This window comes from Nelumbo lutea, chromosome 8, assembly GCF_056320005.1.
Source record: "Nelumbo lutea isolate HS-2025 chromosome 8, American lotus-T2T, whole genome shotgun sequence".
Lineage (NCBI taxonomy): Eukaryota > Viridiplantae > Streptophyta > Magnoliopsida > Proteales > Nelumbonaceae > Nelumbo > Nelumbo lutea.
The window spans coordinates 45,354,761-45,368,880 of NC_142691.1; the positions used below are offsets into that span (position 1 = coordinate 45,354,761).

At 32.5% G+C, this 14,120-nt stretch overlaps 1 protein-coding gene across 1 annotated transcript; it reads left to right on the forward strand.

Annotated features, from left to right (window-relative positions):
• Positions 1-6,305: 6,305 nt before the first annotated feature.
• LOC148843967 (uncharacterized) lies at positions 6,306-6,950 on the forward strand. The gene has a single exon (XM_088959582.1). It carries the CDS (start codon positions 6,460-6,462, stop codon positions 6,661-6,663), a length of 204 nt encoding a protein of 67 aa, XP_088815708.1. The 5' UTR covers positions 6,306-6,459; the 3' UTR covers positions 6,664-6,950.
• Positions 6,951-14,120: the final 7,170 nt, after the last annotated feature.

Below are 14,120 nucleotides of genomic sequence, written 5' to 3' on the forward strand. Positions count from 1 at the left end.
GGAGTACCTAACCGGGGATAACTCCTCGGGCCTCTGACTTGTTTCTTGTTCACAAATCTCATTGTACAGTTTCATCATTCTACCCCGACTCTGCCCAATTGGCAAAGATTATCTGACTATGACCTCATACACTATCTAGAATCGAACATCATCGTGTTGCCAATTCACGGTAGATATGGATGTTATAGGTGGAGTTATTTATAATTTTGAATGGTCTGCAGTTCAAATGGGAATTCTAACGTGGAGTGAAGTTTAAAAATCCCAAAAATAAATGTATTTACCTGAATAAATAACCTTCCGAAAACTGAACGGGGCCTAATAATTGTTAAGAAAAGTTTCCTTTTTTTCATTTTAGACGCAGATATTCAAACATTTTGTCTACAAACCATTCTAACAGTTTAATTATTGAAAGATGGCTGACCAAAATGGACCCAGTTGCTTATTTGTCTTCTTCTTCTTGTAAAACATGCTGAAAGAAACACCCACAACTCTTCCACCACGCGGCCAAAGTGTCATTTTCCTGCCTCTTATCTGAGAAAAATAATAATCCAGATAATTCCAGAACAGAGACCAGCCAAATCAAGTCTGGGGGGCTGACATAGACCCTAAACTAGAAACTCTAGACATATTAATCTGAACCACCCCAGCTGCCAGGAAAACCCCTTGCAATGTGAAAAGACCGAGTTGACCCAGTTAGCCTGTCAACCAAACCCACGTGCTGATTTCGGATTCCATTTCTTTCTTAGGATAGGCTTCATAGAAGGCCACCGACTACCCTTTTATCTTTACTTATTGATTTCAATTCCCGCGTTATCCGTTTGGGATATTCTCTATTTCTCTCCCCTGGAGTCAATAAAGGATGGATTTGGTGGGAGAAATCGAGAGAAGAAATCTCAAATTCTGTGTACAGTATTTATATAAACGAAAATTTTCGATTAGTATTCTCTATTTTGGGCCTATTATCATTTTGGTCCTTAAACCTTAAAATACGATAATTTAGTATTCAAAATTTTAAAATGTGATAATTTAATATTTATCATTAACTAATTGTTAATCAACCGTTAAGTGAAATTTTAAGAAAACACAAATCCATTTAAGTGGTTATTTAATTTTTTTTATCAACTATTTAAATATTGACAAAAAATTAACAATCCAAAATCTTTGTCTTTTCTATTTAAAAAAGTTGGGATTACATTTGAGTGAACATTCTGATGATCCCAATTTTCTCGAATAGAAAAAACAAGGATTTAAGATTGTTAATTTTTTGTCAATGTTTAGATGATTAATAAAGAAAATTAGATGAAACTCAAAGAACATTTATCTCTTTTTCAAGTATCATTTATGAACTGGTTAATAACTAATTAACAACAGGTACTAAATTATTCTATTTTAAAAATTCCGATGCTATATTGTCATATTTTTAAGTTCGATGATTAAATGACACTAAACTAAAATTACAAATACTAATGGGGAATTTTCCTTTTACATGACCGACCTAACGAAGTGGCGGCAAGAAGCTAAGAACCAGAATCATGCTTCGTCGTCCTCACGTGAGACCCCCGATCCTTCTACAATATTCTATCTCTCTTTGCCTTATTGGATGCTAAATTGAGAAGGGACGTTTGTGGTCGGTTGTTTGGCTATAAAGCTTTTTTTTCATGGTCAGAGATTAAGGTATTGGGCCTGTTGGCCCCACACATGTTTAAAGATCAGACCAAATCCTTTATATTAGACCCAAGTCATCCAACTGAATGACGTGGTGGGCCAAGGCAAGTATTGATATTATTAATATAAGTAAAAAAATATAAATATGTATATTTTGTGACAGGGATAGAATTAGGGATGCAATTTTTGGATTGATTTGCCAGAATATATAGAATATAGGGATGCAAATGGATCGGATCCGGTCCAATTGGAGATCCGTTCCTATTTTATCGAATTTGCATCGGATTCAGATTACCTCTATTCGTTCTTATATATATGTTATTTATAAATATTATTTATATTATATTTTTTATTTATTTATAAAAATATGTATATATAACAAAAGTAGTTGAAAAGATGTTTATATTTTTTATTTTTTATTTAAATTGTTATATTTAATTTTTAATAAATTATTAAATTTTAAGAAAATTAAATCAGATTGGATCAGATCCAAATATCTAACTTTTTCATTGGATTCGAATTCAAATCTGTATTTATGGAATCGGATCAAATCGGCTCTTATCAACATCTGATTAAATTCGAATATATCTTGATTCGAATCCAATCCGATCCATTTACATCATTCATAGAATCCATCAATCTAACCTATGGAAAACCTGTTGATCATATCAATTGTTTGTATTCCATCAGCTTTTGAAAATCAGACCGGACATAGAACCACTTTGACCGCTGGTTCGGTGGTTCCTGTTCCTAGGTCAAACAGTCCGGTGACAGCATTGAAACCGGCCGGTTAAACGGTTTTAGAGTCTCAAATCGGATCAAATTCATGATTGATTCCCGGGTCAATTGGTCCGACCATGCAATCCTGCTCGATTTTCAAAACCATGATTCCGTCATCCAACCAGCCAGCCGGCCAGGTTTTGTTGGCTTGTTTATCCCTCTAACAATTTACTTGTAGAAGTATATTCACTTGATCAAGGATTTGTGTTGAATTGTTGACCCGTTTAATTCAATTAGTGGTTTATGGGTTAGACATTGATTCTTTTGTTCTAATTCTCAATATTTTATCCATTTCTGTCTTTAATAACAGTTGTTGCCTATCATATTTATATTTCTGTCTTTAATAACAGTTCTTGTTTATCATATTTATTTCGTTTAATATTATTAATTATATATATTATAAAATGTTTTCAACTTTTATAATTTTTTGTAGTTATTATTTATATTTTATCTATGATTCTCTTTTTCTAATTCTCAATATTTTATCCATTTCTGTCTTTAATAACAATTTATATATATCATAAATATTTTCAATTTTTATAATTTTTGTAGTTATTATTTATATTTTATCTATTTTATATTTTTTATTATTGAATTTATATTTCATGCTTCCACGGGATGGCCCATATGGCCGGATGGTTAAATAAACCATCATCACGAGAGAAAAACATTTTCATTTTTGTATAATTTTTAAATAAAATACATGGGACCCATATCTCTTACAGTGGAGCCCATGAATATTATCATTGGTTCTCCAGCATGATGAATGGCCTTCAATTAATCAAATTAGTTAAGACTATTTAATTAATAATAATGTATCAACCAAGCATAAAAAATCAAGTACTCCAGCCTTTTTTTTGGTGAAAGTTAGGGCTATTTATTTCATTCAAAATTCAGAAATTTTAAAGAAAAAAGGGATCGCCTCATGATTCACTGCCAGGGCTGTAGTGTTGGATGAACTGCTTTGGAGAACCCACTTAAAAAGCTTCATTCAAGAGCCATTTTACCAACTGAGAGGGGTAGCCTAGTTGGTGCGTTGGATGAATTGTCCTAGTGGTAATGAAGATCTGAGAAGTACCCCGAACAGGAAGTGATTCGTCACCATGACTCAATAAACTCACCTCAACACACAAACAAAGCCCTTCCAAACAGGCTCTAAATGGGTTTCAGCTGTTTGGGAGGATTGTTTTTTTTTTTTTTTTTGTTAAACTTGACCCCCCCCCCCCCCCCCCTCTCCTCTGGAAGGTCATTTTGGAGCTTTTTAGTTTTTAGTTAAAACGTATTTAGACTATCCATATTTCCGGGTTTTTCAATTTTCACCAAACAAAACTTTTGGGTTTTAAGTATGGGCCCACTGCATAAATCCCAAATCCACTGCATGAAATCCCTCCGAAATGGGCAGATTAATGGCTGATATCAATTGTTAATAATCAAATTAATTAACAGTTTTTAATTTTTTTATTTTATTTATTTTGTGCATGCATTACAGCGTTAGCAGAGAATCTATACTACTTTAAAAGGTATGAATAACCTCCAAAAATTTCTGAAATTTTAGTTGGACAAATGTTGCTCTTTGTGTTAATGCTTTCAGATTTGAATTTGAAGGAAATTTTGATATTTTGTTGATTGTTTTAAATGAGTTACTTAAATGAATTGTAACTTAAATTTCATGGACTGTTTAGTTTGATGTATTTATCTCTCTTTTAATTAATAATGAATTATAACTGAAATTTCATGGAATGCTCAGGTAGATGAATTTTTATCTTTTAATTAATATTGAACAAAATCACTGGTATTTGGTCATCTTTAAAAGTAGGTTCAATTGTCACTATTTAATGATTTTAAAATGTGGATTTTGAGTGTGGCTCCACAATTTTTATTATGATTTTGGGGTTATCTTTTCCATTGGTTTATAAGTAGTTTCTGCCAAATCTCAAGATGTTTGAGAGGGTCTCATTTGAAATATTCATAAATTTCAAGAAGTTATTTTTTTTTTTTCTAAAAAATGCCCGATAGGGTTTAAAAGTTGATTTATAAGATTATGAGCATCACAATATCAACAAACAAAGAAAAATACTTGGGTGTTCCAATTACTTAAAGGCATAATTGATAAGAAGGCTTTGAATAATCACAACTAAGTAAAGAAAAAAATTTAGGGTTGGAAATTGAAAACTCTTTTTAAAGATGAAAGAATGGTCCTTATCATATAAGTTTTGAATGTGGTTTTTCTATTTACAAGGCGCCAACTGGTCGGTCAGTAAGGTCTCTTGATGGTTATAGCAAAGAGACTTAGAATCAAATCCCACCTACACCTAGGTTGGGGGTTATGGGTTTGGGGAATGGGCCCCCTATGTGTAGCCCCCATGTTGCAAACTAAAAGAAAAAAAAAAAAAGAAAATGTAAATCCTCTATTTCAAATGATGTTCAAATGAACATACTCTTAAAAAGATCAATAAAATTCAAATTCAATTCTTTTGAGGCCCAAGAGAAGGCAAATGAGAGCAAATCAAGTATTTCCAAAAAGATCAATAAAATTCAAATCAATGACTATTATTTTTGGGAAAATCACTAAAAGGCCCAAGAGTTTTTGGAAAATCTATAAGTAGTAGTTTTCCCCTTTGTATTAATGCTTTTGTATTTGAATTTGAGAGCAAATCAAGTATTTTGTTGATTATTTAAAATGGGATCAGAATAGGGAAATTGAGCCATTCAATGTTTACTTCTTGCTGAATAGTGTAAGAGACAAAAATGGAATATTTTTATGTTTCTTAAATAACTACATATTGAATGGAGTATTTAGTTGGACAAATTTAACTATTCTAGGAGCTACATATTGATTTGTATATAAATTACAAATTACTTGGTCTCCCTCTCTCTCTCTCTCTCTCTCTCTCTCTCTCTCTCTCTCTTTTACGAAGATATAAATTGTAAATTGAATTATGTTGTTCATTTCAATCTATTCTCTCTCATTAAGTCTCATATTTACGGTTAATTTCCATTATCTCTCATTGAATCATATATTTAATGCATTTTTGTTTCTCATTATTAAATTCCACTAATTAAATTTGTGAATAACAATTTTAATAATATAAAAACTTATATATTCAAAATCGACTTAGAAACAAAACCAGATTTTAGGTATTATAAATAAGAAGAATTTTTATGAATAATAGAAATGGAATACAAAATTTAAAACTGCCTTACCAATGAAACCATTGTCATGTTTGTTAAATGATAGAAAAAGAATACAAAAATTATAAAAAAAGAAAATTAATGTTTATTCCATGATTCTATCACCTTACTAAACAAATCAAATGATTCAATGGTTTTTTACGTATAAGCAGCAATTTGGTGAAAAATGAACCTTAAATCCTAGTCAAGTAACTATTCAATTAGTCTAATTGAATGTCTAGACAAACAATGTTTTAATTAGCACAATAAATTGAAAATATTTATATAAGTTATAGAGTAAGAAAATTTGACACAAATCTTTAATTTGAAAGGCAATACATCATCAATATATATATATAAATAATTATTGTTGTTATTTTCATTTAAAATTTCCACGGTGCACATTTATTAATAAGATTAAAAGTGTAAATAAAACGGGTTTGACAAAAAGTGTGCGTAGTACGCACGCTATTTTAATGTTTTTTTATTTTTCCGTGCGTACGTGCTTACGTTCCTTAACCGGGGAGGTTAAACCGTTAAGGCGAGGAGAGCGTAATGATCAGGGACGCGTAAGTTAGAGCGAAGCCTCTCGGAAACCGTAGGCCAGAAACTTCTCGATTCTTTGGGCTCTGCTGTCCCCCTATACCATATCAGAGTGTTCCAGGTTGTCCACGATCTTTCTCTCCCATCTCTATAAATACTCTTCATTTTTGGGGAGCCGTTCAGAATCCATTCGATCAGAAATGGAAAGCAATTCTTCTTGTTAATTTGATTGATTTCATCAGAAATCTTCGAAAATCTCAGCTGTAACCGGCAAATCAGAGAGAACCCAGAAGGAAAATTATGTGTCTGGTGTTTGTTTGTGATGAGGAGGAGAAGGTGTTAGGGAGACAACCAGCTCCTGGTGCCTGTCCATATTGTGGAGGAATGGTGCAAGCCGTGGATGTGGAGAGCCAGTGGAGGTTTTGTTTTCTGCCTTTCTGCTTCAGGACCAAGAGGAAGTACTTCTGCACGGTCTGTGCCAGGCGTCTAGTTGTTTACCCATGAAAGCAGAGAGCTGATGGCTTTGGGGAGGGATGAAGACAGTGGGAAGAGAAGAAGCCATGATCGGTTGATATTTGCTTGCTGAGATGGTTTCTTAAGTGGGGTTTATCAGGAAAGGCTATCGAAGAACAGAGTTGGGAATAGAAAGTAACAGATGATCTGACTCCGCATATTATGTTGTTATGGGGATCTTCCTTACTTTGATAAATCAAATAGATGATTTTAGAATGATAGATTGCTTTGCTAAATGCAGTTTTATCAATGAATTCATTTGGTTTCTACTTGATAAAGCTTTCTAATTCTCTAAAACCAGTCTCTGTTTCTTTCTTCTTATTTTCCCTTGCTTGGCATTTTGAAGATGAAACTTCATGTCCTCACCTTAAATTGAAGGTTTTAATTAAAAGGTTCAACTATAAGATAATTGTAAATGAATGGGTCCAGTAAGCAAAAGGGATTCGACTGTAATTAAATACTTAGTTAAACATCCAAATATAATTTCAATAAAAACAATGTAAATGTTTACATTAATAATCACACTTCTAAGTTTACAACTTTCTGTAACTTTAAATCGATTGCATTTGAAGAAGGGTTCTTTGAAGTATTGGATGATAGGGCTTTGTTGATCATCTTCAAGCCTTTTTATTTGTCAAAGATTTCCCTTTCATCCGGCTAGCAAATACATCTGCATAATCACTATTCACCGTGAATGCTTGTTTACTTGTGTCATTGGGAAACACCGAAACAGTGTTTTTCGAATCGTTGTTGACTTGGAAGGTTGGATGTAGGGGTGGCAAATGGGTGGGGTGGGTAAGGGTTGAATATCAATCCACCATGACCCATCATTAAATGCTTGATAAAGGGTCATAACCCACTCAAATCTTGATCCACTCATATTAACCCACTTGATTCATTTATATGACCCTTATCCATCTTCACCTATAATAACATAACCCATCTATCATCGCATATAAATACATAAATGGGTCGGGTTGACCTAAACAATAATTTTTGAGAGAATCAACTCTCTCGAGATTGTCAAGTGGTATAACGGGTCAGATTGACCCATGTACTAAAAAATAACGTTTTTGATGAAAAACCTCTAAATGAGGTCACATGGTAGAAACGGTTCATATCTACCCATAATATCTGAAAAATAACAACTTTTTGAGAGAAACAACTCTTCTGAGATTGCCACGTGGTATAAACGGGTTGGGTTAACTCGTATAGTCAAAATAACAGAAAATACCAGAAAATGCAGAAATTAATTAAAAAATTGAAGAAAATTCACAAAAAATGTAGAAATTACAAAAAAATACAAGTAATTATAGAAAAATACCAGAAAATTGTAAAAAATACTAGAAAATTGTATAAAATGCAGAAAATTAGTAGAAAATTGAAGAAAATAGCAAAACATAGCAAAAAATGCAGAAAGTTGCAAAAAATAACAGAGAATTGTAGAAAATGCAGGAAAATAGTAGAAAATAGCAGAAAATTATAGAAAATAACAGAAATTACAGTAACTTACAGAAAATGCAGAAAATACCAAAAAATGTAGAAAATGCAGAAAAATAGCATAAATTGCAGTAAATACCAGTAAATTGCAGAAAAATACCAAAAAATACTAGGAAGTTGCAGAAAATAGCAGAAAATATCAGAAAATTCCAGGAAATTGCAGAAAATTACAGAAAATGCAGAAAATACCAGTTGTATAACTTTTGCAGAAAAAAATAGAAAAAATGTATAACTTTCTGACATTTTGAACAAAATCTAGAAAAAAAAAACATGGAAAAATACAATTTAGGTGTATGACAAAGAGAAAAAAAATACATATTTCATATTGTAAGTGTATTAGAAATAAGAGAAATAATACAAAAATAGCATTCATTATATTTAGCCATGAGCAAAATTAAGTAGGTACTTTGACCATGCCTATAGATGCTATATATTAGAGTATGACATGGAACAATACTTTGTTCATGCCTACAATAGTTTGTTGCTAATTCTAGGATGCTCCTCTAGATGGAATAATAATTTGCTGCTTCAAGGAAACTGAAACATATGCTTAATCATTTTAGCTAAATATCACATGAATTTCTAAGCATACAAAATTCCAGATGGGTGAACTCTACTTTCAACCAAGAGATTACTGATTTGAGTTTTCATTCTGTAAATACTGAGATGGCCATCAGATCCTACATTCCCGATATCTTTAGCACCAAGTTTAGAAAAGCTTTGCCTTATTACGATCAGTAACCTTGAACATTTATATATTTGCTACTAAAACCAAGTAAGCAATGTGGAACAGGGACACAGAGACAAGTTTCAAACAAAAAATATACATTTTTTGTCAACAAACTTACTTATTTTTCTATTTTACAAAAGCAAGTAATTAACATGCTCCTTAATTATAAACAAAATAAATAAAAGATTATGGCTTGTGCATGGTTTACACCAATTTGTAATTTTCCTTCATTATGAATCAAGGCCAATTAGTTCCATACGAGCAGGAAGCTGAATCAGGAAACTATGGGTTGGTCTAGTAGATTGGTGAAAATGTTCATTTTATTAAATAATACTTTCTGAATTAGTGATAGCATACTATCAAAAACTCACGCCTTGCTATTTCTAACTGAAGAAAAACAAGAAGGAAAGTAATAGACATTATTTAATTAAAAAGAACATAGAGATTTTGAGGAAATATTTGGAATGTTTATTTTAGAAGTTAGATTGGGCATGATCAAGTCTTATCATGTCTGTGTTGGGTTAAAGTTATAAACCATAAGTATTAGAGTAGTTAAAAAGTTGAATTTGTTGAAGTGTGACATTTCTGGTGTACAATGTTAATGTTATTTTAATCAAAAGAGTGAGCTCGAAAGATTAGACACATTGTGAATTGTGATCAGGGGTCACTGATGACAACTAGGGACTTTTCATAGCTACTTAGACACATGACCTCTAACATAGTTTGGGGCCATATAACTTGCCATGTGTTCCAACCTGGGGTAAGCTACTCAGGTGTCCCTCCTAGAATGGAGAGTGATAGGCTAAAAAATCAGCTAACTAGAATATGATTCCAAATGAATGTTTCTAGTATCAAATATTTAATTTGGATGACAGAGAGAAGTTCTATCAATATTCTTTAAAGTTCTGAAGATAATTCTTTATAAATGAAGTAATGTTTAAACTCAAACAGTTTGTTGAAACGTTGTTGTTCTATCCAATATTCTTTATTCATTGGAGACCATCCCATGGTGTTGATTGAAAACTTCTTTACCAAACCATATTATAATGAATAGAGCTGCAGATTTGAGGCTATAAATTATAATAATACAACTGTTATGAGCTTGGACTTGTGCAGCATAGTAGAAGATGTGACTTCCATTGCTCCAATTTAATTAACAATCAGTCAATGCCGTAGACCTTAATTTAAATTTACAGTACTGATGTGGGGTTCAGTGTTGGATATTAGATAAGATTGTCATAAAACTGTGACCATGTTCGATGGGCATGGGTGCATGGCAGTCTCAGAATCTAAGTTCAAACAAGTCATCGTCAATCTTAAACAAAATAAAAGAAATGAAGTTATCAGGAATGGACGCTCACATCAACCCAACTTAATTAGAACCATCACCTTTAGACGAGATATAAGGAGAAGACAATCAGCCATTAGATATTTGATAAAAGAACAAACTGAAGACATACTTGCTGGGTTGATTTGCATTAGACTATACTGTAAATCTGTAGTGTTTAATAAATGAAGCTCCATTACAAGCACCAATGGGGATCTTTCTGTTTTATTTATCTGTTTTATTTTTTTCTATACTGTAAATTTGCATCAGACTATACTGTAAATCTGTAGTGTTTTTTTCTCTGTTTTATTTTTTTCTTCCAACAATCATCCAACACAGAGAGATCCCCATGAGCCCATGACTCAACTTGCCATGAATCATCCCACCTAACCAATGGGGATCTTTCTGTCTCCACTGGAGAGTAAATATATGTTTTGGGCACTTTTGGCGCAAAATATATGCAACAGGAACAAGTTTCAGACATGTTTCATGTTCAACTTTTTGATTGAATAATATGACTATGGGAGGCAGATAATCAATGAAGGTTGAGCAATGTCAAAAGATTTACCTTTCCAAAACTCTGATGTACATGCGACTTGAGATTTGAGAACTTTGAGAAACAATGGCATTGAAGCTAAGAGGACAAACTTGTTTCAATGGCAGAGAGGACAATCTTGCTTCAATGGTGGAGAACTTGCTTCAATGGCGGAACAAATAACTGCAAATGGATTGAAACCTTGACACCTTTCGATCTTGCACTTGATCTAATGACTAGTGGAACAAAGAGCAAAGATATGAAACTTAAATAATGGATTAATCTTCAATGGTGGAAGTTCGTTTGACTGAGAACTGAGAAAAACGCAGAGATCTTTCTTCGATAGTTCAACTCTTGCAGCAACTCTCTCTCTCGACCCTCTCCTCTTACGGTCTTACCCTCTCTCAAACCTCTCCTTACCCAAGTGACCCTAACCTCTTTTGACCCAATGGGTACCTTTGACCCAACCCACCCTCTTTTCCTTGACCCTAATGAGTCACTTGACCCATATAACCCACTGTTGAAATGGGTGGGTATGGGTGGGTTTTGAAACGGGTGGATTGGGTGGGTCAAAAGGGTCTGGGTCAACATTGCCACTCCTAATTGGATCACTTGACTTGGGAATCATTTGGGCAATTGGTTTTGTTTTACCCTTAAAGTCTTAACCCGTTTTTGAGTAAAAAATCATTAATTTGGTCAGAGAACTATTGACCTGGGCGATCAAAACTGCTGACTTGGGCAATGGTTTGCCATTTAATAAGAAAGCAGAAATAGGGATGGGCTAAGGCAAGAATGATCTCAGGTTAGAGATCACTGAGATCCAGAGAGAGAGAGAGAGAGAGAGATCATCGAGATCCAACTTGGCATTATCTTTCTGTTGCTGCCGTTGTGTCCACTGTCATCATTGATGAACATCAGATCTTCTTCTTCCTCCTCCCCTCTTTCCTTTTCTTTTTTTTTTTTTCATTTCTTTCTTTCTTTCTTTCTTTTTTCTTCTTCTTTCTTGGTTGACAACCATGCATGCTTTACTCTCTTTTCACATAAAAGAATAAAGAAAATCACATAAATATTTGCCCTAATCTAATCAAACTACATGAACATTCGACTCGAAGATTTGAATGTTGGGAAATTCTAATCTAAGGCCCTGTTTGATTTCACTTTTAAAAAGTACTTCTTTCAACAAGTACTTCTTTTAAGACATATGAACACACATTAAGTGGTTCTTAAGTGCTTATAGGTGTTTGATAAAAAAGTGTGGAAGAAGTACTTCTCGTTAAAAGTAGCACTTCTTAAAAAAGTGACTTGGATGTGGCTTTTTTTCAACACTTTTTGAAGAAGTGCTTCTTTATTCGAATGGGATGAACCTGTCCCTATTTCTTTAATGACAAAATACCCCCACGCGAGGTTATCATCCTTCATTCGAAATGATGACGTCAGTTTTAGGTCCACCAACGACGTTTAATGGTGAGAAAAAAAAACGACTGGCGGACTTGTCATTTTGCTCTTATCTTTGTTTTTCTGTTGTATTTCATCGATTTGAGGCTATTTTTTGTGTTTTATAAAGTCTGAAATTCCCCTTTTTCTCTCTGGTCACAGATTTGTGTTTGGGCGACTTCAACGACGATATCGCACCATCTAGCCGCTAGTGACTAGAAGGTGAGTTCACCCAAACTCCTCCCTTCCATGTTTGTTTTTTTTTTTTTTTGGGGGGGGGGGGGGTTGGATGATTATTTCTCTGATTCAATTTTTTTTGTGTTCATATGAGAAATCCAAAATTCTTTTGGGCATTTTTTTGTTAGAAATCATGCAAAAAAATTGCTTAAGTTGGATGAATATTTGTGAATATTTGTGTGAATATATTCTTCAATCGTGATTGATTTTGTTTTCTTTAGTTGATATGAATGTTTGTGTGAATATATTCTTGAAGTGTGAATATTTGTGAACTTTTTTTATCATGAATTTTTGTGGGTGATGTTTTTAATATTTTTTTGATAACCTAAATTTTCATATTTTTTTTGAACAATCTGAATTTAATCATCCTATTTTTATTAGTTTGATAATGGTTGTGTTTTTTTTTTTGTTGATTTATATATATATATATATATATATATATAGTTAATATTATCCTATTTTATTTTTTTGAATAATCTGAATTTAGTCATCCTATTTTATTTTTTCAATTTGGTATTGGTGGTGTTTTTCTTATTTTCTTGAATAATCTGTATTTCCAACTATTTATTTAGTTAAAATTATCCTATTTTAATTTTTTGTTGATTTATATGTATAGTTAATATTATCCTATTTTATTTTTTTGAATTATCTAAATTTAGTCATCCTATTTTACTTTTTAATTTGATATTGGTGGTGATTTTTTGTTTTCTTGAATAATCTTAATTTTCAATTATTGATTTATATGTATAGTTAGAATTATCCTATTTTATTTTTTTGAATAAGCTCAATATTAATATGTATAATAAATTTTATCCTATTTATGAAAACTTAGTTGTGAAAGTGCTTTCTAGAAGTAGTTTGTGAAAACTTCTCCATAAAAGCACTTTTTGAAACTATTTTGTGAAAATTGGTCATTAAAAGCAGTTTCTAGAAGTAATTTGTGAAAATTGCTCCTTAAAAGCACTTTCGGAAAGTATTTTGTGAAAATTGAGCCTTGAAAGTGCTTTTTAGAAGAAATTTGTGAAAACCGGTCTTTAAAAGTGCTTTCTGGAAGTAATTTGTGAAAGCTACACTATAAAAGCACTTTTTGAAAGTATTTTGTGAAAACTGTGCTTTGAAAGTGCTTTCTAGAAGTAGTTTGTAAAAAATGCTCCTTAAAAGTGTCATTTAAGCCAATATAAGTAGTTGTGGGGAAAGTAGGTCACCAAACATCTTCGTCCCAATAAGTGCTTAAAAAACACAATAAGTAGTTGGCAAGTGGGTTACCAAATAGCCTTTAGGCCCTGTTAAAAGAAGCACTTCTAAAAAGTACTTGTGCAATAAAGACTTTTTTTCCAAACCTCTTATTGACCAAACATAGCTTATATTAAATTGTCGCATCGGTTCTGTTTTCGTATCGGTTTTTAAAACCTTGTTAGGAAATTTTAGATTTGCTACAATATTTAGGGGACATTATTTTTTTGGATTTTGAGAGGGGGTCAATGGGATTTTGGTTCCCATTGACCAAGGATCCCATGTTCTTTTTTCAGATTTATGTGGGGATCAAGGGAAAGTTTATTTTCCTAGCAAGGTTGAAAGTATCGGAAACACTAACTGTATCAGAAAAGGCAATTTTAAGAAACATATCGGGATATGCCTTGGATACGCATGCGTATTGAAGAAAAACTAAGATACACATAGATACA

Excerpts from the sequence above, each read along its gene's own strand:
- LOC148843967 (XM_088959582.1), top strand. The coding sequence starts at position 6,460 with ATGTGTCTGGTGTTTGTTTGTGATGAGGAGGAGAAGGTGTTAGGGAGA.